At 42.1% G+C, this 26,292-nt stretch overlaps 1 protein-coding gene across 1 annotated transcript in view; it reads left to right on the top strand.

The window, feature by feature from the left end:
* KCNK2 (potassium two pore domain channel subfamily K member 2) overlaps positions 1 to 26,292 on the top strand; it is a 118,389-nt gene that overhangs the window by 41,195 nt on the left and 50,902 nt on the right. Inside the window, exon 3 of the mRNA XM_075595622.1 lies at positions 12,867 to 12,984. Coding sequence (XP_075451737.1) covers positions 12,867 to 12,984 — 118 coding nt within the window. The remainder of the gene's footprint in view (positions 1 to 12,866; positions 12,985 to 26,292) is intronic.

The raw sequence follows: 26,292 nt of genomic DNA, 5'->3' as shown, positions 1-26,292 counted from the left end.
GAAACAAATATGCTCCTATAAGGAGTCCTTACATATTTGAAAGTAATTCAGAAATGCGTGGGATAGGCACCAATAACCCTACAATGCTAGGCATCAGGAAATGAAAGGTGGATGTACTATTCTAATATGGTATATGAATTGCTGAAAATAACCAAGACAAAAATGACTACGGGGTAAATTCTATATAACAGACGACAGAGAAGCCCAATGCTACATCCAACATGACAGAAATACACAGTAAAAACTTATATATTCTCTTGAAATAGGGTCATTTAGTTTAACCCTTTGGCCAAAGCGTTGTAAGCTTGCGAGCCACGTCAAGGCACACACCTGTTCGCAAGGCCTAACACTACCAGATAAAATATTAATATACCTCTATCAGGATTAAAATTCCCATTTACCTCTATTAGGAGGGAGAAAGACCACAGTGGGTCTATATCCAGCAGAATGAGGCACTTGCAAACTAGGGAAGTGGGGAGGGGCGGGCTTAAAACCTGGGAAGGAGGAGCCACTAACCTCCACCAGCTGGAACAGCTGAGAATGGGTTAACAAAACACAGAACCCCAGCAAGCTCTTTTTTGGGAACCCCTGAGCCCCCACAAAATATATATATGTATACGTGTCAAAATGGAGTGCTATTGAGCGTGGCATATGTATACAACAGACGACAGAGAAGCCCAATGCTACATCCAACATGACAGAAATACACAGTAAAATACTTATATATTCTCTTGAAATAGGGTCATTTAGTTTAACCCTTTGGCCAAAGCGTTGTAAGCTTGCGAGCCACGTCAAGGCAGACATCTGTTCGCAAGGCCTAACACTACCAGATAAAATACTAATATACCTCTATTAGGATTAAAATTCTCATTTACCTCTATTAGGAGGGAGAAAGACCACAGTGGGTCTATATCCAGCAGAATGAGGCACTTGCAAACTAGGGAAGTGGGGAGGGGCGGGCTTAAAACCTGGGAAGGAGGAGCCATTTTGGTTGACTTTTAAGCCCAAAAAGTCCGTTTGTTTGCTCTCCTCGCGGGGTTCTCCCCCAATTATTACAATTTCCTCACACTCTTCAAGGGTGGCCCCTCGCTGTCCCAGACAGGATAAAAACGGGGCAGCCACAGCCTTCGCTCCGCTCCAGAGCAGACTGGTTAACGATAACTCGGCGACTGTTTGCTCTTCAGTGGGGTGCACGCCACGGGTGCCCTCCCCATCAGCCTCTGGTCGCCATTTTGTGGTCTCCGCACCACGCGGATCCTCCATTCTTTGGGTTGTCTCACTCTCGTACCAATTATCGTACATGGGGCTCCGCTCTGCGGGGCAGCCACCACACCGGCACAATAAAGATTAGCTTCAGATGCACCACCACATGTGTACCTTATCTAGGTGTGACCCAGTGTTGCACTACCTCAGGCTAGGCTCACTCTCTCAGTGTCTGCTGTGACTCCTTCCTCCCAGTCTGTGCTCCCTACGGTGAGTGTCTGGAATGGGCTAGGTACTCTGGCTCTGCCATGCAGTACTTGGGGCGTCTACCTGTCTTGGTTAGCCTAGCGCAGACCCTCTCCAGGATTCCTGACCATGTTAACAGGCTATCCCTTTAGGCATCCTACCAACTAGCACTACCTCACGGTGACTCGGTCAGCTATAGCCCGGCTCCAGACCCCTCACTCCTTTCAGGCCCCTAGGTTGTCCCTGCGAACTGACAATATCCCGGCAGCCCCCTGACCACCCCTAGGTCCGTCCCTACGCAGCACAGAGTGGCAGCAGACTCTCTCCCTGTTTCCCAGTGTGCCTAGCTAGAGCCTGTCCTGATGACAGATCTGATCTCAGCAGCTCGCCTCCAAATGTAACGGTATTTCTGGCCCGGCCTGACCCACCCAATCTCACATTGGCCCCTGTGGTCTAACCGGTCCCCATTACAGTGTGGTAGTGTCTGGTGGTGCACCTGTTGGCAACAGGACTCCTGAGTCTCCCGCATGATGGTGTGTGGGGAGGACCCGTCCAGACAGGCAGCTGAGGTAGTGTGCTGAGTCTCACCTAGTTCCAGTGCAGCGCCTCCACCTCATCAGGGTCCCTGCGTCCGCAAGGGGATGATCCTGTTGAGGAACTCCTCCGTGGTGCAACCCCCTGTGTAATCATACTCTCACACACAGGGGTCTTTCTGATCAGCTCCATCTTTATTGTACTGGTGGGCATAGCTGCCCTCCACAATGGGGTGTACTTAGCCAATCATTTTCTGTCCGCTTCCCTTTGGTAGGTATGTCTCCTAGATTAGGGATTCATTGCTCTGTGCCAGGTCCCTGGACACAGACTCCTAATTCAGCTACTATGACATAACTGTTAACTATTCTCTGAACTCTGCAATATCTCTACTCCTGATAGAACGGGAACGCTGCAAAAACCTTGCAAGAACTAACTCTTAGTCACAGTGCTGTGTCTTATGTACTCTGGGGGCTGACACAACCTCTGACATCACCAACCAGGGAGTCAGAGTCTGTGACCACTCCCATAGCTACACAGGACACCTCACCAGGGTGTGAGGGAAAACCTCCATGATTACTGCTGGCATGCCCACACTTACCAGGCCTTGCTGCCAGCAGGAGAGATGACTGTAGGCATTTTACATGACCGCTACACATGTGACAAAGACGTACGTAGACTTACAGCAGTATTATAAAGACGGTAAAGCTTATGCAGGGGTGGCCAACTCCAGTCCTCAGGGGCACCAACAGGTCAGATTAGGTTATAAGAATATCCCTGCTTCACCACAGGTGGCTCAGTCGTTGATGTTGTCATTGACCGAGTCACTGACTGCACCACCTGTGCTGAAGCAGGGATATCCTTAAAACCTAACCTGATGGTGGCCCTTGAAGACTGGAGTTGGTCACTCATGGCTTATTGCAATGTGTCAGAGTACCGTTGTATATACTATAACCAATCTCTTGACTACATTGACAGTGTTTAAAGATTCATTTTCTGGACACTTTTCATATTATATAGACAGTCAGACTGTAATACTGTGTATTGGAGGCAGTATATACAGTATCCTGCAGAAAAGTTGACTTTAAACACTTTCACTACAGTTATTAGATGGACTATAGTCAGGGTTGCCACCTGAAGGCTAACCCAGAGATCTCCCAGCATCTTCCCCTGCAAGGTCCAGTCAGCATGGATCTGTGACATTAAATGGTGCGTTGCCATGACAATGTGACGGTACACCGCCATACAGTGTCAAGTTGCCATGACAACGGAACACCTTATGGAGTCAAAGCGTCACATGACACCCCTTGTCATGGCAACATGACATTACCTGACACTCTGATGTCATGTAGCGTCCCGTTGTCATGGCAACGCGACGCCATTTGACATTATGGAATCATATTGATGGGATTTGCAGCAGGAGATGCCGATGCCGCCGATGCTGCAGCCCAGAGATTGTTCGGGTAAGCCCATAGCCACGATATAAGTGACCAAAACCCGTAGTCTCCGAGTCAAACCCAGAGTGGTGGCAACCCTGACTATAGTATAGACCAGGGGTGCGCAAACTTTTCAGTCTGCACCCCCCTCCCTGCTCTCCCCCGCCACCTTTTCCTGGTGTCCGTCATCTTCTGACATCATGGCATTACCATGGTGACGCGTTGCTGGGAGCCGCAGGAGACCAGGTAACTGAAGTTACAGAGGCTTTGCGCGCTCTCCCCGGCATTTAATTGAAATGCCTTGGGGAGAGTGCGGGGTCTCTGTAACTGACATACCCCCCCGTCCCCCAGAAAATGTCACGCCCCATGTTTGTGCACCCCTGGTATAGACAATAATCTATAAACTATGTCTTTTTAATAGGACTACTGTAAGTCTACCTACCATTTTGCAACATACAGCATATGCCTTTCTGAGAGCAGCACACTGAATATGAATACTGTGAAGTTTGTCTCCTGACCTTAGCCCTTCTTCAGGCTCCTAGTAGAGATGTGCAAAACTATCCAACATTTTTAGAGTTTTGTTCCCAAATTTCCCTTCCTTACAAAGCAGTTTGAAAAAGGCCTCTGAGGACTAATAATGTCACTGCGTATTAGATTTTGCAATTTCAAAAGCTTCCAGCCAAATATTGCCAGACAGCGAGTGAAATATGGTGTGTGTGCCCCATTGGTAATCTCTAGCGATATTAGATAACTCTGCCAGTGAATGTAGCAATTTGAGAGATTTTCTCAAATTAGCATATTAATAGAAACTGCAATGCTCAAAGACTTAATGCTTGGCAAATCGCTTGCAAAATGACAAGACCTCAAAAGGTTTTGCTGGTTAAAAACCTGCTACAACTCCTACACAAGTTTTTTACAACTCTTCTTTTCAGGATGGCTACTTTTTTAGATTAATTTCCTTTATTTCCATTTTTTTTATTGTTCTTTTGGTAAGCCTTTTATTTTAGCACATCTAAATAAGGCGTTGATCTCATAAGCATTCATAGCCATTCTTTCATATCCACCAGAGTGCATTAATTAGGGAGTCATTTTTTTTTGTGCCTGTGATTCATTCACGTACCCCCATTTGAAATAAATAGACAAAAGAGGCACTTGGGAAATAGTGGTAACCAGACGTGCTGGAGATTTATTCAATTCATTATGAGCAGAAACAAATAAGATGATGGGTGGGCATGTCTGAAGAAGGGGCCCGAACACTTGTTTCTGCTCATACGTGATTAATGGAATAAATTCTCCAGCAAGCCTGATTACAACTATTGTAGAGTATCTCTTCAATCTATTTATATCAAGTACACTGCAAGCATGCTGTATTGGGACTGGAGCATCTCAGAAAAGATTGAGCTATCGTGTCTATTCATTTGAAGAGATTGTGAGTATTGATGCAACTACAACCCCTATGTTTGTTTTTGGCTTTATTTTTTTTTTAATTTTTATTATTATAGGATTGAAGCAGGGGGTCTCTGGAGCAGAACTGTGTTAATTTCAGCCCCGGGCATCCCCTGTTTCCAGAGATACTTGCCTCCGCAGTGGTGCCAGTATTGTATCTCTGTGCAGTTTAAAGCCCCCGGTCATGCTGGCCAATAGGAAGCCTCATGTGATGATGTCACAGCTTCCTATTGGCCATTGGGACATTTAAATGCTGCCACTTATGTTAGGCTAAGTATTTCTCTGCCTGCATAGATACCGGCACACCCTATGGAGGTAAGTAACTCTGGAAGCAAGGGTTCCCTGGAGCTGAAATAAACACAGTTCAGCTCCGGAGACCCCCTGCTTCAATCCTGTAATGAAAAATAAAGTAACTAAATAAACCAAATATAATCTGCTTTGCTGATTTAAGTTCCACAATGTATTTCCCAGCTTCTTGCCACAATGCACTTAAAGGAGCATTCTCCCTTGGCCCCCCTTGGACTCTGTAGCTGAATCACATTTATTTCAGCTCGGGGACGTCCTGAGATACTTACCTGATAAGGGGCCACCAGTTACTTCCTGGTTGTTTAAATGCCCAGGTCATGTGTGTCAATAGGATGCTGTGACATCTTCCTATTGGCCTAGCACGTGAGATTTAAATGCCACTTTGTTTTCCTGGGAGGGAATGCTTCTGGTAGCACCTTCCCTGGTAAGTATCTCAGAGGGTGCCCAGAGTTAAAATGAATGCAGTTCACCTCTGGAGACCTCCTGCTTCCCCCACAAGTGGGGGGCTAAAAAGCTTTAATAAATAAAAAAGCACCAGGAACGGCTTCTTTAAAGAGACAGTCCAAGCATATGATTTTTTGGGGCAATTTAAAAAAAATGTTAGCATAGGATTGAAGCAGGGGGTCTCCGGAGCTGAACCCCATCAATTTCAGCTATGGGGATTCCCTGCTTCCGTAGATACTTACCTCTGCAGTAGGTATCAGTAGCCGTAATGGCGTAATGGCGGAGTTTCAAATCGCCGCACCCTGTGGGTCAATAAGAAGCTGTGACATCCTCAGTTTCAGCTCTCCTATTGGCCCACGAGACGCATGACCTTGAAACTTTGCAGAGATACCGGCATCCCCATTGGAGGTAAGAATCTTGGGAAGCAGTGGGTCCCCAAAGCTGAAATTTATGGGTTTGGCTCCGGAAACCTGCTGCTTTAATCCAATGTGAAGAAAGTAAGACCATAAAACATGACTTGAATCGCTCCTTTCAGGTCGTGGCTGGTTTGCGGTAAGATTTAAGATATTGTATTATCAATGTAACTGTCGATGACCTATTTCTCTTGATGATTCTAGACCCAACAGCATTTCTTGTACTACCAGTCCTTAATAGAGTATTTTTGCCGTCTAAATTGCTGAGCTATCCTTCCCGTACTTATAGCGCCTCCACCTGTGCAGAAGAACATAACAATACAGCAACAACCTTAGTGTCACCCCTGTAACACTGGCCTCACTGGGCCGTAACCCCACACCATATATCAAGTGCCCCAAGAGACCCCCTCCCACCCAAGTGTGAGACAGCACTGCCCACTAAGATGAGATGAGGTCGGTGCACTTGGAGACTTGACTGTACCTGCCGGGTGTGTCCACACCCGGACACGCACATGATCTGTACTTGGGATCCCTTTCCTGAAGGACAATCCCATGTCGCGGTCCACCTCTGTGATGGATGACTTCAGCATGGAGGGATTCACCACTGAACAGTCCCTGCCTCTGGTACTACAGAGGATGATCCACCTTTAAAAATCAGTGGCCAGGATATTCGCTCTTCCTGGATGGACCCTCACATAAGCTGCCCTACAGGACCCTGTCACTATTCTAGGGGGTGTCCTTTAACAAAGTGGTTAATTTGCTGGTTGCAAACGTACAACATTTTGTTACTCTCCCTTCCTCAGGTACAATTTTGCACCTGAGGAAGGGAGATCCCGAAACTTTGTGCGTTTGCAACCTGCAAATAAACCACTTTATTCCATATGTCTGGTGTCAGACTTTATTAGAACAGTGCGGAAAGAAGATATCCAGTTTCAAGTTTAATCATTATAGAGATGATACCTAAGGCCAAAAAGAGTTGGAGGTCACCAAGTGATACTGCTGCGACCGAGTTTATTCGAGCATTTGCCCGTTCTCGGCCGCAGCAGTTACCTGGCGCGCGCCGGAGGGTGCCGGGCGCGCGCCGAAGCAGCGGAGGAGAGGCCCGCCGATCGTGGCTTCCCCCTCTCCTCTCCGGGTCCGCCGGGTCCCCCGGAACCCCCAGCCGTCCCCCACATCGCGGGACACCAGGGCTCCCTCGGGGAGCCCTGGACGTGCGTGCAGGGGGCGCAGGCACCCGATGACGCGTGACCGCGCATCGGAGACGCGCGGCACGCCGAGGGGCTGCCACTTGCAAGCCGGGAAATCTCCCGGCTTGCGGTACTGGCCACACTGCAATAAAGTGTGTCGCCAGTGTAGTGTGTAGAGAGAGAAAAGAAGAGGTTCCAGAACAGAGCCCTGAGTTACAGCAACAAACAGATCAACAGGAGATGGAGACATGTTAGCAACAGAGACTGAAAATGCGCGATGGAAAAGCTATGATGAGAACAGGTTAGAGCTTTGTTGCAGATACCAAGAGAGTTTAGAATATGAAGAAGAAGAGAGTGATCGACAGTATCAAAGGCAGCAGAGAGATTGAGTAGGATTAGTAGGGAAAAATGAACTTAGTGATTTTATTCACGAACAGTAGATCGTTTGCTACTTTAATGAGCACGGTCTCTATTGAGTGTAACATTTAATGAGCACGGTCTCTATTGAGTGAACTTGAGTGTCCAGGTGGGCATGGAAATTAAGAAAGTTGGTCATACGGGAGAACATGAGACATTCAAGAAATTTAAAGGCAAAAGGCAGGAGGGATACAGGGCGGTAGTTAGTAAGGCACATGAGGACAAGGTCTAGATTTGTTTTGAGAATATACTACCTTGAAGGTCTTTGCCTTAAGCTTAAAGGATGAGGGGGAAGTGCCAGAGGACAGGGAGGAATTGAAGATATGAATGAGAGTGGGGACTAAAATAGGAGTAAGAGTTCTGATAAGGTGTAATGGCATCAGCAGAGGGAGAAGAGAAAATCAGCTTGGAAACTTCAAACTCTGTAACACGAGAAAAGAAGTCAAGATTGGAAAAAAGAGGTTTAGATAGAAAGCAGAGAGGACGGGGAAGGGACAGAAGTAATATCATTGTGAATAGCATCCAGCTTGCCATTAATGTAGTCTGCAAAGTCTTGAGGAGAAGTGAAGGAAGGATGGGAAGTGGGAAGAGAAGGTCTGAGGAGGTAGTCAAGTACAGAGAAAAGACAGCATGGATAACATTTGTGAGTATTGATGAGTGAGGAAAAGTAGTTCTGTTTGGCCTTAGAGAGAGCATAATTCAATCAGGAGAAGAGCACTTTAAAGTATAGAGGATACAACTTCCTATCAATTAACACCACTCTAGTAGGATTGTATCCTACAAATGGCACCAAAATGCTGCACCTGTGAAATGTAAACCATTTTTGACATATCCCCAACAACATTATAATACCAAATAACATACATAATAAATCATATCAATCCACTTAAATCCTCTGTAGTCTTCACTATTATTTAATATAGTATATTACCTACTCCTATTCCTTCGCCCCTGACTGGAATGGAGCTCCCCTTCCTTTATTTTTTTTATAGTCTCAAATGTTATTGCAGCTTTTCATATAGTGACATCAATGGGAACAGAGCAAAAAAAGGGAGGGGGGAGGAAGAACGGTAAGCAGCAAACAGTTACATTAGGAAATCAAGAAGAAGGGCTCAACAAAACATGCTAATAAACTTAACATTTTGCGCTCAGAAGCAAATAAGTAGCAGTGTTAAAAAATCACGGTAAATTTGTAGTGTATTTCTAGGTAATAAAAAAGAGTGCATATTGTCCAGTGTATTCAAAATATTCAGATAGTGTAGATGTGAAATACAATATAAAAAGTGAACATATGAAAATGTATATTCCATCCCTATGGGTCCTAGTGCAGCTCATGAGACAAGTTGTCCAACTTCTCCAGCAGAATATAGCAAATAGCAGACTTAGTTTTGACTTATCTTTTGCTAAGCTGCTCAAAGCTCAAAACAGAGAGTCACGAAATGTAAATAATGAAGTCAATGGTATTATGGACAACTGAGGTAGCCAATGGGGGGGAATATAAACATGGGTGTCAATGAATGTTGCTTGAAGAGGTAACCGGGGACAACATAGTGCAGTGTAGGAGTTCCAAAGGACACCGCTACCTGGGATAAATTAGGACCAGAGAAAAAATATGTTACCTCTGTTATTCCCTCTTGTAGCACTCTTTTTACGTTGCCTTGTTGTCCGACTGGCAGCGTGGGCGTCGTTGTCTCCGAATCAGCTGCGGCTCCTCTCACCAACTCTGTGGAGCTCCCGAGTGCCGGTGGTGCCTGTAAACACTTCCGGTCTGTCCGGTGAACGCTTTCCTCAATCCGCTAGGTCCGCAGGTAGTGCGATTCAAACACAGACTCCCATATGACGTACCCTCCTTCCCTCAGTGCGTCTATCCAATCAGTAAGCAATACAAGAGAAAATGTGTATTGGCAAAAGACTGCAGCGTCCAAAAAGCACCCTCAGCTCACCAGATGTCAAAGAATAAAAACGTTTATTAAACTACATAAAAATGAAAAAAGGACAAACAAAGTACAAAAAAACACAACCTCCTACGCGTTTCAGGCTCTAAGAGCCCTTTCTCAAGGGCTCTTGAGAAAGGGCTCTTAGAGCCTGAAACGCGTAGGAGGTTGTGTTTTTTTGTACTTTGTTTGTCCTTTTTTCATTTTTATGTAGTTTAATAATCGTTTTTATTCTTTGACATCTGGTGAGCTGAGGGTGCTTTTTGGACGCTGCAGTCTTTTGCCAATACACATTTTCTCTTAGTTTTGACTTATGATGCATTTTTACCTAGAATGCTTGCTTGTAACATTTACATTCAATATCTACTAATTCTGGACTTCCCCTTTTTTTAGCCTTGTATTTTCATACTATTTAAATGCGTTCTCTCTTTTTTTGGTATCCTTTTATTGCTGTTTAATATTGGAGTATGTTTTACTCGGTTTAATGTATAGAAATTGTCTATGACTTTATCCCCCAAATACATGTGTGGTTCACTATTTAATGATTAACTTTTGTTTCTCTCATCTAGGTACATTTTTTTATTTTTATTAATTAATTATTTTTTTAACAATTGTAGTCGTTTTTATAGTCGTTTGCATGTCCTGATCTGTGTGACTGAATTGCTGTTTGATTTCAAGTGCTGTTTGTAGCATATGCAGAGTTAGAGCCAGAAGGGAAGTGCTGTGTATACTAGCAGGAGTTGCTGAAATTGGGGAGTGTACAGTGGGTTCGTTTATTTTTAATTGTGTGGCATTGAAAGCCGCCTATAACTAACTTTTTTTCTCTCTCCTGCCTGATTGAGCCTGCAATGGGTGTTGTTAGTTGATTGCAAACCTAACACACATGGTTGGTGTGTGTGTCCCTCTTTAAAACAGGCTTGTAAGGAATCCTGAACTTGCGTGTCCTGATCTGTATGACTGAATTACTGTTTAATTTAAAGTGCCATTGTATCAAGTGTGGAGTTAGAACTAGGAGTTGGAACAAGGAAGGGACGAAACTGGATATAGTGTATTGAAGTACAGTAAATTGTTAACACTTGATACTTCATAGTAAACAATGAGCAGCATTGAGAATGCCACATAATGCACATCCTGCCACATGTATGCGCACTTGGAGCAGCTGTTCCAGGGCGCATACCTCTGTGAGAAGTGTGAGCAGGTGGTCTTTTTGGAGTCTCAGATTGCTGATCTGAAGAAGAAACTTGCAATATTGAGGGACATTGATAATCTTGAAAAGCGTTTAGTGCTCACTGAGGAGGCCCTGGCTGGAACTAGGGAGAAGAGGGTGGAGCTGTGAGCGAGTAACAGGAACAGGTAGGTAGTTGGGTAACAATTAGAAAGGGAAGCAGGGGGGAGAGGAAGAGGCAGGCCAGTCTGAGCTGACACATCCCAATAGATTTGCTAGATTGAGTGAAGATATTGGGAATGTCAGGGAAGGAATGACCAGGCCTGGGGGAGACTGATTCTTCTAACAGCCAGGGGAATAGTTCCAGCAGCACAGAGGGGACTCGGGATACTCACAGACCAAGAAATATTATGGTGGGAGAGGATTCCATTATTAGAAAGGTAGATAGGGCAATCTGTTGCCATGACTGCAGAAACCGGACAGTTTGTTGTCTCCCGGGGCTCGAGTTCGGCACATTGCGGATCAGGTAGACATATTGTTGGGAGGGGCTGGAACTGACCCAGCAGTCTTAGTACACATTGGCACCAATGACAAAGTTAGAGAAAGATGGAGGGTGGTCCTAAAAAATGATTCGAGGATCTAGGCCACAAGCTTAAGGCAAGGACCTCCAAGGTTGTACAGTATTTTCTGAAATACTACTAGTGAAATGTGCTACCCTAGGGAGAAGGATAATGTATGGCTAAGAAAGTGGTGTAGGAAGGAGGGTTTGTGTTTTTTTGGAGCACTGGGACTCCTTTCTGAGATGTGCAATCTTTATGCTAGGGATGGATTGCACCTCAATGAAGAGGGATCTTCTGTGCTAGGGGCGAGAATATTAAAAAGGTTGGAGGAGATTTTAAACTAGGACGGAGGGGGGATGGACAAGAAACAGATAATGAACTAAATAGAATAGATAGGGATGGGGAAATAGCAAGGGGATATGGAGGTAGAATGGTGGCAAGTGAGAGTTTGGCAAGCAGGGAAACATCAATATTGAATAAAGATAATACTTGAAAACTTCTATAAATTTCATCCAATTGGAGTACAAAGGCAGGAGCAGATACGGTAATAGTACAGACTGAAAAGCACCTTAAATGCATGCTTGCTAATGCAAAAAGCCTCACAGATAAAATGGCGGAGCTTGAATTAATAGCTGCAAGGGATCAGTATGATATAGTCGTTACTGAAACATTGTGGGATGAAACTCATGACTGGGCAGTTAATTTAGGATTGAGCAATTAGAAGAGGAGGTGAAGTATGTTTAGATGTTAAATTGAATCTAAACCCTATTGTAAGGGAAGACGTTCATGAAGGGAATGATGAAAATGTAGAGACCTTGTGGATAGAAATTAGCACTGGAGGTAAAAAAACAAAGAACATGTTTAAAGGCTTTGAGAGTCTCCGGTAGGTTGTTCCAGTTTTGCACAGAAAGAGAAGGAGGGGGGAGTGGGTAACGGTGACATACAGTAGCGGTTTAGTGACACAATTGGGAGTGGGTGACATGGAGAGGGTGACTTGGGGGTTGGGCTGTACCTCTTGCTTTCTCTTCTTGGTGCACAGGGAGCAGGAGCGTTGCTGCTACGGGTATGAGTGTTTCCCTACCCTCCGGTCAGCTGGTTTTGGCCGGTGCACTTTTCTTGCCCTCAAAACTAGTGTTGAGCACAGGAGATGAGCGTGACACTATTCATGAGCACACGGTCATAAAACCTCTGATTGGTGTGAGCCGAGAGTAGCTCTGATCCACGGAAGCAATGTCCCCACTCCTTCGGCACTGGCCAGGGGCCACAGGTGAAGCCGCCTGCTGTGCACAATGCTGTAACACATCAATATCAGATCAATATTGTAATGCACAGACTCATGTATTTTTCTTTACTGCTAGTGGTACTACAAAAAAATGTTTCCTCCAGAAGTAAAACAAATAATTCAGAATTTTCTTTAAAATATATATTTTTTTAAGATAACTGTAAGCAACCGAATAATAGCTTGCATTGATACATCGTCCTTGTTTCTCTCTAGAAGGTGTTGTGTAATTACATTAAATATATAAATATATATATATATATTTCATGTGTACTGACAGTTTCTTTTTAAACTTACAGCATGTAGTGGCAGCAATAAATGCAGGGATCATACCCATAGGAAATTCCTCCAGTCAGAACAGTCATTGGGACTTGGGAAGCTCCTTCTTCTTTGCTGGTACTGTTATAACCACCATAGGTAGGACCACATTTTGTATTGTGTTCTTTTTAAATGAATAGAATCTTCCAATATGTTATTTCTCTGCACGGTTAGATGTGATGTTGATAGTTTCGGGGGTTCCAAAGGACAAGTAGGCAAATATGCCACATAATTAAGACTTTGATTAAAATTGACTCTTTCAGCTCATTTTAAATGTCAGTAGCTTTCTGGGTAAAAATAGATAATGATTGAATGTGAATAGCAATGACAACAATTTGATAACTACTATTCCAATAATGTGATTTACTGTAACAAGTATTGTAAATACCAACCGTTACTATATTAAATTCAGATCTACTGTAGACAGTTATCTATTCAAGTTTTTTTTTTGTGTGCCACAAGCTCTAATTCTTTATTTAAAAGTCACAGTGATTTATCACAAGGTTTCATTTTTATTGCTGCAGGAACAGTAACTTGTCTATAATATATAATCACATAAGAGATATAGGGGTAAATTGTGTACACTCCGTGGCATCAATAGGGATTTTTGGCTGAAAAAGGACTAAGAGTGTGTAAAATGTACCCCATTTCTTTAGTGGATCAGACATAAGTTTTTCATATACAGAAAATACAACCGATTACAATCTGCCATTCTCACTAATTCCCAACTCCTTTGAGCACAGCATTGATGATGTAGGTATAATATGTTTTGAATTAGCATTTGCTTCCTCAGAGACATCTTCATGGCACGTAAGGTTCAATATTAAACTTTACTTGCACTCAGAAAACTAAACCTGTATCACAAGCTTGTGGTTTAGTGGCTTTTCAGTGAGTCATTTTCATTGGTCACATAATACATGTGGAACGGAAAAAATTTCCACCATAAATATGGATGTACACTGTAATAGTTACTCATACATTTTATTTGTTTATAAACTGTAAAAATGGTTATCTAGGGTATAGTCATTGGGTGATATCCATTAAACTTCAGTAGTGCCAATCGGGGAACTATCTGCAGCTGGGAACAAGGCCACGGCAGTGAACGACAGGTCAGTCAGCGCTGTGCCACTTAGTATTGCTTGTGGGTGGGGGGTAAATGAGAGAGCGGGTAGCAGAGAGGGACGGGCGGTGGGGGAGAGATGGAGGCAGAGAGTTCTGGGACTCTGCCTACCCCTAATTTCAATTCTGACAGAGTGGCTATGGCATGGGGAATGGGGGAGGAGTTCTGACAATAAAGCAGGGGGTGGTATGAATGTGTGAGTGAGTCAGTGAGTGTGGATGAGAGTGTGAGCGAGTGTATCAGTTAGTGTCAATCATTTCTATATTAAAGAAGTCATTAACACCTTTAGTGTCAATAAGACCATCTCAAGGAGACCCAAGGTAGCCTCATTAGCACTCACTGTTTAGACAATTTACCTGATACATATTGAATCCATATTGGTGCTGCAAGTTCAAGTTCTTCATGGTCAATCAACAGCTTGAACTGATCCAATGGCAAAGACCCGATCATAAAATTTACCCCAAAAATGCCAATAAAGGTAAAAAGAATTGTCTTCCCCACTCATGCACAAAGAAAAAAAATGTGCAGACTCCAAGCACTGCTGTTACTCTCCCACTGTTTTTGGCTGAAAGTGTGAGCTTTATTTTGAGGCATTGGTGAAAGAGGTCATGCTTGTTTGGGTCCTTAAGTCCTTTGAAGTTGATATTTTCTTGGCATCTCACCCGCTGCAATTGTTGCTTGGAAGCCAGTTTGATTGACATGACCAAGCCGATTAATTGGTGACCGGTCAAACAGTCGTCAGGTCCTGGCAAAGCTCGGGTATATATTTTTTTTATTTTTATAGCGTCAACCAGGTACGCAGCACGTTACCATTTTTACAACATTACAATACAATACAAGGAATATATTAATACAAATGCAATAAGTGCATCAAAACATACATGTAACATTGGGAGAAAAAAGTCCCCGTCCCGAAGAGTTTAAAATGTAAGCAGCTTGTGGGGAGGCTACAAAAACAGTAGGTGTGAATTTTGGGTGCATTGTTTAGAGTTTAGAAGAGCATACTGTAGTATAGTTTAGTGAGTAAAAGCTTCATTGAGCAGGTGAGTTTTGAGTGAGTGATGCAGACATCTTTGTGATCCTGGGATTTAAGAATTATGTATTTGATCAAGTGCAAATGCATAGATTGAGGGCGTTGCCACTCTGTCTTGCACTTGTTTTTATGGCAGAACAGGGTGTTGGTGATATTGTGTATATGTTTTGTGCATTTGGTCAAAAGGAAGATGCCACCGGAGTTAACCTTTCACACTCCTTCCTGCTCAATGGTTGCATTGCAGAGGTTTGAGTCTGTTTTAACTCTGGTGTTGCTGAGAAGAGAGGATTTGGTGAAGGTTGGCATAGTATTTCTCCTTAGTTTTGTCATTGGCATCAAGAGTTGTGGCATAAGCTCCTATGACAGTGATGTATTTGCTCCCCACCATTTTGGCACAAATAAGCGCTCATGGAGATTCCTTTGAGTTGGTTTATGTGTTTGTTCTTGATGGCAAAACCAACTCTGTGAAGCCAATGTTTTTTTACCTTTTTGCTTTTCCAGAAGAGGGTTAATCCTTATTGTTCCTCGAGCTGCAGGTCTCCCGCATGATGCATCTCGCTCATGGCAGCAACATCATTGTTGTAACACCTGAGTTATCCGGCCACAATTGCAGGGCAGGTCCTGCAGTTGGATGATTTTGATGGCACAAAAGCTGATACCCCCCCGGACACAGTTATCAAATCAGGGAAATATGAGACAGACTATGTTTAGGGCACCTTTTATTGTCCCCTTTCCATGTACGGTGAGCAGAGTCGGTCCTGAATATAGATGGGCGAATGTGTCAATATTAGGCCCGCAAATATTTTGCTATATTTTTGTCAATGTGAGTGAGTGAAAGGGACTAAACTTAGTTAGAGTCCCAAGTGCTATATATCCCTTCATTTGAGATAACGGAGAAATATGTTAATCGGACATGAAAATGACTTCTATTAGCATATATCCCAAGTATCGCAGGGTTGCCCATATTTCTGTGCACAGGTGTCTCTCCACGTGTTTTTTTAATGTGTTTGAGAGGATAGATACTTGCGGCATCCGAGTATCATAGGCAAAGGTATTCAATGCGCCACCTGCTGGCCTTCTAATGAACTGCAATAACAAATAATCGCACAAATAATTATTCCGGCTGACCGTAGGCGAGCCGCAGATGAGATGTGGCACTGTCGCGGACAAGTGTGGACAATAAATGATTCACACGTGTCATGCCGGCAGTAATTCTTACTACATCTATATATAGCACTTGGGACTAACAAAGAATAGTCTTACTCTCCCAGCAAAATCCATTTTCAGGATCTAATGAAATGTGTGAATACTGGCTATCGGCAGAATTTGCTACATACACACAAATGTTTACAAACCGAGGCGAATTTCATTTTTTTTCAATGAATCCATGAATATTTGCAGCACATTTGAATGTTGCCGAATAATTGTCCTATCTTTAATCCTGAAGAGGGCTGCTCAGTCACAACTACAGCTACAGAATCACACTCCTGCCTTGGCCATCGGCTAAACAACCTTCTTGTAACTGCCTTTGTGCTAGTTTGTGACTAGGAGATTCAGGACCTCACAATCCTCCCGTCATCAGTAGCTCATTGCCAAAGGCCTTCAAGAGCGTGCTGGAAGATGTTGTTTCCACGTAAAATGTCTGTACATCACTTTTCTTATCATGGAAAAGCTTGTACATGGTTCTTGTCAGAAATATTACCTTCAATGACAAAGAAATCAAGCCAGAAAATAAGCCAATTGGAAGTCTTGTTCTGCTCCACCTTTCGTCCACCTTCGTAGTTGTTGAGATCCTGACATCTTCTTCCACCTGCTCTGCCATTGAGGACTGAAGGACTCATGGTTGGGGGCTGTGCAAGATTCTGATAGTGGCGACCTGTACCATGTCACAACAACGTCAGAATGTGGCTTTTCAGGAGGGAACGCATTGCCATTTGGTATCCCACAACATCCTAGTAGTGTTGCTATTGTTTATTTGTCAGGGTTGCCCCTGATTATTTAGCAGCTATTGTTCACTGAAAGATTTTGCACTACACTCCTGTGGAAAGGCATTTAAAAAAACATTTTTTTTGTTAAATGTTATAGCCATGGCCTACTAAACAGTTTTGTCTAATAAGGCTGTAAGCCATTCCTATAAATGGGGTGTTGAGACGGGAGGGGGTAGTGGGAATAGTGGTTATGGGAGTGTGGTTAACTTCCCCAAAGTGGAAGTCAGGCCCCCCGGGATGGGTGTGAGGGAGGCTTAACCCCTTCTATACAATTTCCTTACCGTACAGATGTAGCAGGACTTCATGTTTCCGGCACCAAGGTAAGCAGCGTGGCTGCGACCGTGGGATTATCTCTGTGGGGAGTCCAAACCCAAAGCAAGGACCCCACGCAGCGATGCTGTGGCAACACTATCTGCAGATGTTTTGCTTTTTAATCCGCATCTCCGGAGACATTAAGTCCTGCTACATCTGTAGCTCTTCAGAGTTTATAAATAGCATGCAAAGTTTTGGTAAAATTACTCATTTGCATGCTGAGTTTCAATTTTGTCAACGATACAGATTTGTATCTACGCCTTTTGCCATTTTGCTATGAAAAGCACAAACATAACTGTTCTTTCACAAAAGTGGATGAATATACAGTACCAAACATACCTTTGAGAATAAGGCTGCTCTTATAGTCCAGGCGACAGCGAAGCTGCATCAAAACAAGTTGATGTAATCCGTTGCGTGCGCCTATAATGGGCGCGACACAGCGACCAAAATTGCTGAAGTCAATAGAATTTGATTTTTCCAGGAGTAGCCGCGTGACGTCAGCGGCACGTGAGCGGTTCAGCCAATGAGGGCGAACCGCTCATGGTCACGCCATCACCACGCCCCATGGTCACCCACTCTTGTTTCCTGCGCTCTAAGCAGGAATCACTATTAGAATGGCGACAGATGATGCCATGCTGTCGCATCGCCGTCGCCGGGACTATAAGCGCAGCCTAAGATGGTCCGTGGCTAGCTGCTAGAAATATATTACCAAAATAAAATATTGTAATTAACATAGATCACGCAGAGGAAGAAAACTTGAAATGGTAGCTAATTAGATGTCTCTTTTTTTTTCACCTTGGGTGCAGTTGTTTACAGCTTTGCTGCCCTCTGTTAAAGGTTTTATCCCATCTGCTCTAAAACCCATATTTTACCTTATATTTTGAAATGACACCCCCTCCTATTTTGCTGCTTCGGTACCTTTGAAACTTTTGTGGACCTTTGTAAGTGGCAGAAAGTTCACCGAAAACCCCCTGCGGACAGAGATAGGACAACATGGTATAACCAAACCTGAGGAGGCTAACATTTTCATTTGCTGTGCCACCTCTCTTGTTTGGGACAATGAACAATGACAATGATACAAACGGGGGAATCTTTGAGACGATAGTGAAAATCCTTTCCAACTAGAAAATGATCAGGGATATGTATCAAAATGGTTAAATTTCCTTAAAAACACAGTGAACAATTTCCCACTGATGCAAAGAGATAAGAAAAATGTACCAGCTATAGATGGAAATTTGAATACATCTCAAAATATGGCTCTTAATCTTTCCTCCTTTAACCCAACCTCTCCCCAAAACACTCATGGTGTACAGTAAGTGGAGCAATTTGGCTCAAAAATGAACCAATGCATCTTGATACATTGACGCAGAGTCACAAAGCGTTTCAATGAAGCAGTTTGCACCTGTTTTTGGAGCAATACTCCAGTTTGTGAAACTTGATACAGTATAGATCCCTGGTGTGTTTTGCGCAAAGTTGATATTGGCTGACATTGCATCTTTCGTGCCTGCTTATATTTTACTTTGAGTTATTTACTTCATAATCATATTGTGGCTATTTTTTTAAAGTTATTTACAATGTTCAGAGATGATTGTGCTGCTAGGAACATTCATGTATTATATATAGTCTTATGTATACTGTATGTGTTTTCTTGTTGCTCTTTGCTTGGCCGTGAGCTGGTTGCAATGTTAAGACTGCTTAAACTTTACTGGCTGTAAAACATTTTTCAAGCAGAGGAGAAAGCTCCTTCACATTGAGAACAATATGATATGTTTCCAAAAATACCATGTTTAATTACATTAAGTATATAGAGCAAAATAGCTGTTAGCAAATGCAACATATACTGTATACCTTTAGGTAGGCACTTGTGTCTCTTAAACATTGCATGAAATACCTGCTAATTTGCAAGCCAGCAGTTTATTGTGTAACTGTACTTTGAAAATGTGGCAACACCAGTTTCTTTTGTCTTTATTTGATTTTTAATACATATACTGTCACTTAAATGCTTGCGATTAAATATAGCCACAGTCTATTTCTTGGCAGCTCCAATAGACTTGAGGATGCAGTAAATATTCATTTTAATAGTGGTGTCTCCCAGCAGAGCACGGTATATACACATTTGAAGCTGTAATTGCAAAGTGACACATGCTGGAAGGAAACTACAGTAGTAACAAAAAAAAAGCATTCAGGCCTTGAAAAAGGAAGTTAGTTGGAAAAAGAGATTTTCCGACAATAATAAAGAAACAGTAATAAATATGTATTAGCCAAACATTCAATTACAGTACATCATATACTGTATGGCCACCACATTTTAATTGAAAAAGATATATGCAAATATCAGTCATAAATAGTGGTCAAGCCACTTAAACAAATTCAAGCATACAGTACATTTACAGATAGGCAGTGTAGTAGTACAGGCAGCAATAAGATATGCAGCACACACATAACTTATATAGTGTATATACTGTATTATATATATATATATATATATATATATATATATATATAATATAACATAATAAATAATATATTATAATATAATATAATATTATATAGTATAATATTATTTATATATAAATATATACGCTCTTACGACGCTTTGCAATGTTGTTTATGTGTATGTGAGTATATATATACACACATACACAACGTTGCAAAGCATCGTAAGAGCGTTGGATAAGCTGTTTTAGCATTGTAAAAATGAATATAGGTATGCATTGCATAGCGTTGGATAAGCCATTCGTTGTAAAGCGAAGCGTTGTAAAACGAGGACTGCCTGTAGAAGGTTTTCCACCAGGTAGCACATGCTAACGCTTTGTTTAACAATTTAACAAGTGATTTCCTGCAGCTCCATTGAAACAAACGGCCGGCTTGTAACAACATCGTATGATTATGTAAACGTGCGTGGTAAAAGATGCAATAACGCCTGCAACATCTGTGCAGCAAACCTTTTTTTTATTTATATAATAAAGTCACATCCATTTAGTCAAAATGTACAGTATCTTCTAAGGATCTTTTGACTCAAGAGTAAAGGGATAATTGCATTGTAACTGTAATTAAATTCTAACATTGGAGTTATTTGTAACACAACATTAGGGAAAGTATTACAGCAGCCTGGCTGTGTCACTTCCAAACATTTTCACATTTGTTTTATTTTTTTAATTGTTTAACAAACTGTATGTACCTAAAAGGCAAAACATTTTGTTAAACTGTGTAAACATGTTGTTAAACTGTGTATGAAAGACATGCTGATAATAGTAGGGATACACTGAGAACTACTATATCAACAGCACACAATAGCATACAAATGTGAAAGATATACAGTACGAGCATGTTAATATACAGGAACCTTTTCCAGTTTAAGGGCCTATGCATCCAAACTATTGCATCTTCATGTTGATTCAATGGGGAGATTCACTAAGCACCAATGCACGATTCGGCATTAACTGAATTAATCATCACGGTGTGAGTGTGTATCAGTTTGTTATTTGGGGATTCTCCATATACTGTATGGAGAATCCCCACATCACAGTTATATGATGGAACATTTCTGCATCTCTGCACACCAATTTGGCTCCTTTACATCTGCATAACAAAATCCAAGGTTTGAACCTGTTTGCTAATATACATTAGATCAGGAGTAGCCAACTCTGGTCCTCAGGGGCCACTAACAGGTCAAGTATAATTGAATAGAGTCACTGACAGACTGAGCCACCTGTGCTGAAGCGGGGATATCCTCAAAACCTAAGCTTTTGGTGGCCCTGAGGACTGGAGTTGCCCACCACTTCTTTAGATACACATTTAAACAATGCATAAAAGCACACTTTTCTTGGAATGAAACATAAGGGGCAAATATCATCATTGATTTGTACTAAAACTGGTACACTCTGGGGAATAAAATGCCTGGTGCATACAGTATATCAACGGCCAAAGTGCTATTAAAAGCAATTAAAAGCAATAAGAATTTTTACTTCATCTGTCTGGTGAATTTTTGGGATAAACATTGCAACAGTTTTGCCCTAATAAATAGACCCCATAGAGTCCTTGCTTTTGGTTATATCCCAAAAGCATTAGCGAGGAACGCTGACTCGGCATGCAGCGTTCTTTATTTGGTTCTGCATAGTACAGGGGTGTGCAACTTCAGTCCTCAAGGGCTACCAACAGGTAAGGGTTTCAGCATATCCCTACTTCAGCACAGGTGGCTCAATTAGTGGCTCGGTCTGTGATTGTGATGAAGCAGGGATATCCTGAAAACCTGACCTGTTGGTGGCCCTTGAGAACTGGAGGTGCCCAGCCTTGGCATAGTACAATCAGCAGACAACTCAATATGAGCTTAGCTCAGGCTCCCCAAACCGTCCGTGTCGGCGACTTTGCTATCCCTCCCCTTTCACAACAGTATTTCTCTCCCCCTCTGTCCCCTAGTCTCCCCCCCTCTTACTCACTCTCCCCACCTCCTCCACTATTACTCCCTCACCCCTTCTCACTCAATCCCTCATTTTCTCACACTCATTTCCTCCTCCTCCCCTGGCCACACCCAATTCCCCCCAATTCCCCCTCCCATACTGCCCACAGAACTCCCCCTCCCAATACACACACAATACCTCCTCCCAGAACAAAATTACCCCCAAATACAGTCAACCCCTCCAGATACAGACTCCACTACTACCCCCAGATGCAAGCACCACCACCTCACCCCCAAATACAATTCCCCCTCCACAAATGCATTTCCCCCTCACAAATATAATACCCCCCCCCCCACAAATACACTTACCACCTTCCACCCCCACAAATACTTTTACCACCTCCAAATATATTTACCAACCCCCACAAATACACCTCCCCCACAAATACACTTCCCCCACAAATACATTTACCCCCCCAAATACACTTGCCACTCCCCCAAATACACTTACCACCACCCCCAAATATACTTACCACCCTCCTTCCACAAATATACTTACCTCTGGTTGCCACTGGGCCCTGGCTCTCCTCAGCTGCTGCTGCCTCATCCCAAGCCGGGCCTCTCTTTTCTACCGTTGTGTGCCGGAAGCTGATCCTGACTTCCGGGTACACCTAGGTTGGAGAGGGAGTGGCCCGACATGGGAAGAGGAGGCAGCAGCTGAAGAGAGCCAGGAGCCGGGGCATGGCTCAGCTGCTGCCTCGTCCAACGCTGGGCCTCTCTTTTTCCAACCGGAAAAGTGTGCGCCGGAAGCTGGTTGCACCCAGAAGTCAGGCTCAGCTTCTGGCACGCACCAGTTGGAGAGAGAGAGTGAGGCCTGGCGTGGGAAAAAGCAGCAGCTGGGGAGAGTAGGTACTTGGGGCCCTGTGGCAACAAGGGGCCCGGATGCCCAGCAGCTGGACTTCCATCACAATGTTCTACAGAACAATATGCTGAGGCAATTCTGGGTTATTAGTACCAGTTGCTTAGAATGCAGTGTTCTGCCTATCATGGCATTGATAATATTTAGTGGCAGCTTATAACTAAGAGAATCTGTCATCATAGAGTTCTCACACATATAATGCGCCAATACAATACTAATATAACAATCTGGCCCTACAGACCGGAGCTGTAAATGGGCTGACATGGGCTGTGCAGCAAGCCATATAGGGCATGCGAGCCACCTCAATATTGTCCACACCAGCAGCCTCAAGTAATTCCTTGGCAACCTCTTGTACATAATTTGTGACATCCAGTCCACTTCCTTCTGCTCCAGCAGTGCCCCAACATTCATTAATGCGTGGAAGACCCTGTCACAGGGGCTGTAGTCAGCCTGCACCTTCTTCTGGAAGAAAGAGGAAAAGATTGTGCTGAGCAATAATATTAATTGTTTGTTGCCTAAGTTATGTTTGAGGAAATGCTGTTTAATTGTAAGTCACAATGTGATGTTTTATGTTGACATATATAGTACGTTCACTATCAGTGTTTGTATTGTCTTAGTGATTAAATATTTAAGTCACAATTACTGTTTCTTTGTAGTCATTATCAAAAATGCTTGATATCTAATTGTACACACAAAGTTACATGCTAAGATGTTACCTATGATGATAAGTCCTACCATACATTTCGTCACCTATAAAACAAAATACAAACATATTAATGTTTAAAACATAAATTAATTTACAAATAATCAGCTGCAACTCTTGTTGTCTTTAAAAATGTTTTTATACTTTTCAAAAGACAATGCCGTTTTTGGTCTCACACATATACATATTTTATTACAAAGTGACATAAAAAAAAGGATATATTAGGGCACCACTGTTTATACAAGTTCAATATTTATGTTTCTTTATAACCAATATGTTATCTAATGTTCTTTGAAGTAATGTTATGATAATCCGGGTGCGTTTTCTTGGGACTTATTTAGTGTTAGGTTATTTCCACTCGCAAGCCTTATCATACTTTCATGCATCAGCGATGTAAAGAATAACAATTAATTAGCGCATCGTTGAGAGCTTAGGTAGGCACAGTGCCAATCAATGGATCTAATGGCTTAGTATTTATTATGTTATAATGTATTGTAATGTATACAGTACAGTTTTATTTGTATGCTTTTAAATGGACAAAAGTCCTATTAGGCTCATTTACTTAAGGGGGCTATTAATGTTTTTTTTTGTTAATGTATTTATTTTTATTACTGGGTTACCATTTATTGCTATCTATGCTCCCCATTTAGAGGGCCTAGTTATCCATAGTGACAATCAATTGTTTTATGTTTAAAATGTATTTTGAATGTTCTTTTTTTAGTTAATGCACAAAAACACTATTAGCCACATTTGGCTAATAGGGATCTTGGGCATTAATCTAGAGGATGGGGCAAGTTATGTTTGTTGTGGGAGATGGAGAAAGTTGCCCCCCAGGGAGGGTGCTTAGGCCTCCCGGGGTGGGGGATGTCGGGACGGGTTAACCCCTTGGTTACCTGAGCAGTTAGTAAAGCATTGCACAACAAGGTGGGCAATGGGGGGTCGTTAGTATTTTTTTTGTATGTATTAACCCCATTGGTTCCTGTGGTATCACTTGGTAATCACAGTCATCAAATGGATTAATGTTATTTCTATCATCGGCTTCTGTTATAATAATAATAATAATAATAAATTACAAAAGCCTAGGATGGAGATATTATTGCGATTTTGGCCGAATATCTAATCCAGTAAATTATTGCTGCAATGTTGATGAATATCAACTTCACATTGTGATAATAATATTTATATGTATAATTACTTATTAAAGAATTGTTTAATATGTAAAAATAGTTCTTCAGATTACAGAAAAGATAATTACAAGAACATACTGCTACAATCACTGCAGTTCTTTAAATAACAGGATAAAACAGAAAACAGAAATCCCCATACATAACGTTACCATGTGTCATAGGTTTTCCCCAGAGAGGTCACTGACGTAGAAATATGAGAATTAATTTGTTTGGTTCAAAACACACCTCTGTTGAATTCTGATTTCCATAACACCTTGCTACGACTTATGTACTATTTCCCCCCCATTGAAACCACACAAGCCTCCCTCTGTCATAAATCAACTGCTTGGTTGACGGTTTTACGACAAAGACAAAATCCCTGCTCTAAAATGGCTTTAAAATCTTGACGCAATATATAAACGCTCATAACTTCATTTCCCAAGTACTTAGACAAACGTGAGTCATATCAATAGATTCACTCCTAAATTTGAGTGACCAATGGATATCTGTCCTTTGCACCTCTTACCCATGTAATGTGTAGTATAGTTTGATTTGTCTTTTTGCCACAATACCAAATATTCAAATATATGAAGATCAGCACAGACACAGAAAAAGTCTTGATCTGTCATAAACCCAATATATTGTATTTTTAAAATCAAACTGTAGCTACATTAACCCCTGGTGCCCCAGATTGATTGAAATACTTAATATCTCCTGATATTATCATGACAGATGGATTCATGGTTAAAGATGTAGCCCAAGAAATGGGAGGCAAAAATAATTAGTGATGGTTTGTAAGAGGGTTTTTGGGATGGAATCGTAATATTTTACTGTTAATTTACAGTTTATCAAAATTAAGATATGGCGGAAGAAAAATTGTTATAAGACGTTTCATTAGGTGTAGGGATGTTCCCTTTGAGAGATCCCCATTTGTTAATTTAAGAGTTCCACTTCTGGGGCTCATACCCAAAAAGGAGGCAGGAAAGTATAGATCGATCCAGTATCTTTCTTAACCAAAAGTGAATCGGTTAATGATGGAATTGACCTTGAATATTGTATAGTTAAGTACACGTCTTTTGATAAGGCATTAAAGTTAATAAAGAAAGCAAAGAAAAGGAGTGTCGTTGGCAAAAACAGATATTAAGGAGGCCTTTCGTTTGTTATCAGTGCATCCAGATAGTTTTCATATATTGGGATGTCAGTTGAAAAATCAGTTATTTTTTGATAAATGTTTGAAAATGGGCTGTTCCATATCGTGTTACTATTTCAATTATTTTAGTACGTTTTTAGAATGGGTTGTTCGGCAAGAGGCTGGAAGTGAATCAGTGTTGCATTATTTGGATGATATTTTATTTGTGATACCTAAGGACAGTCAGTTGTGTTATTAATTGTGTATGTTTGAAGCAATCACCAAGCGTTTTGGTGTACCTTTAGCCGAGGAGAAGACAGTAGGTCTTCTAAATGTGTATGGAAACTAAATACTGACAAAATGGCTTACAGGTCTCCTAGTGAAAAAGTGCAGAAGTTGACAGTTTTGGTTGAAGAGGTAAAAGGGTCTAAAAAAACTGTGTAGTCACTTTTGGGACATTTCATGTTTGCCTATGGGGCAGGTTTTTTTGTTGAAGTTTAGCTTTGGTCACAAGGGGTGTTAGGAACCTTCATCACTTTATTCAGCTAACAAAGAACATAACTGAAGATTTGTGAGTTTAGCAGACATTCTTCACGGGGTACAGTGGCAGGTCATGTTGGCAGCAGGAGGCAGTCTCA

This window comes from Ascaphus truei, chromosome 4 (genome assembly GCF_040206685.1).
Source record: "Ascaphus truei isolate aAscTru1 chromosome 4, aAscTru1.hap1, whole genome shotgun sequence".
In the NCBI taxonomy this organism is placed as follows: Eukaryota; Metazoa; Chordata; class Amphibia; order Anura; family Ascaphidae; genus Ascaphus; species Ascaphus truei.
This window is presented reverse-complemented; position numbering and strand designations above follow the sequence as displayed.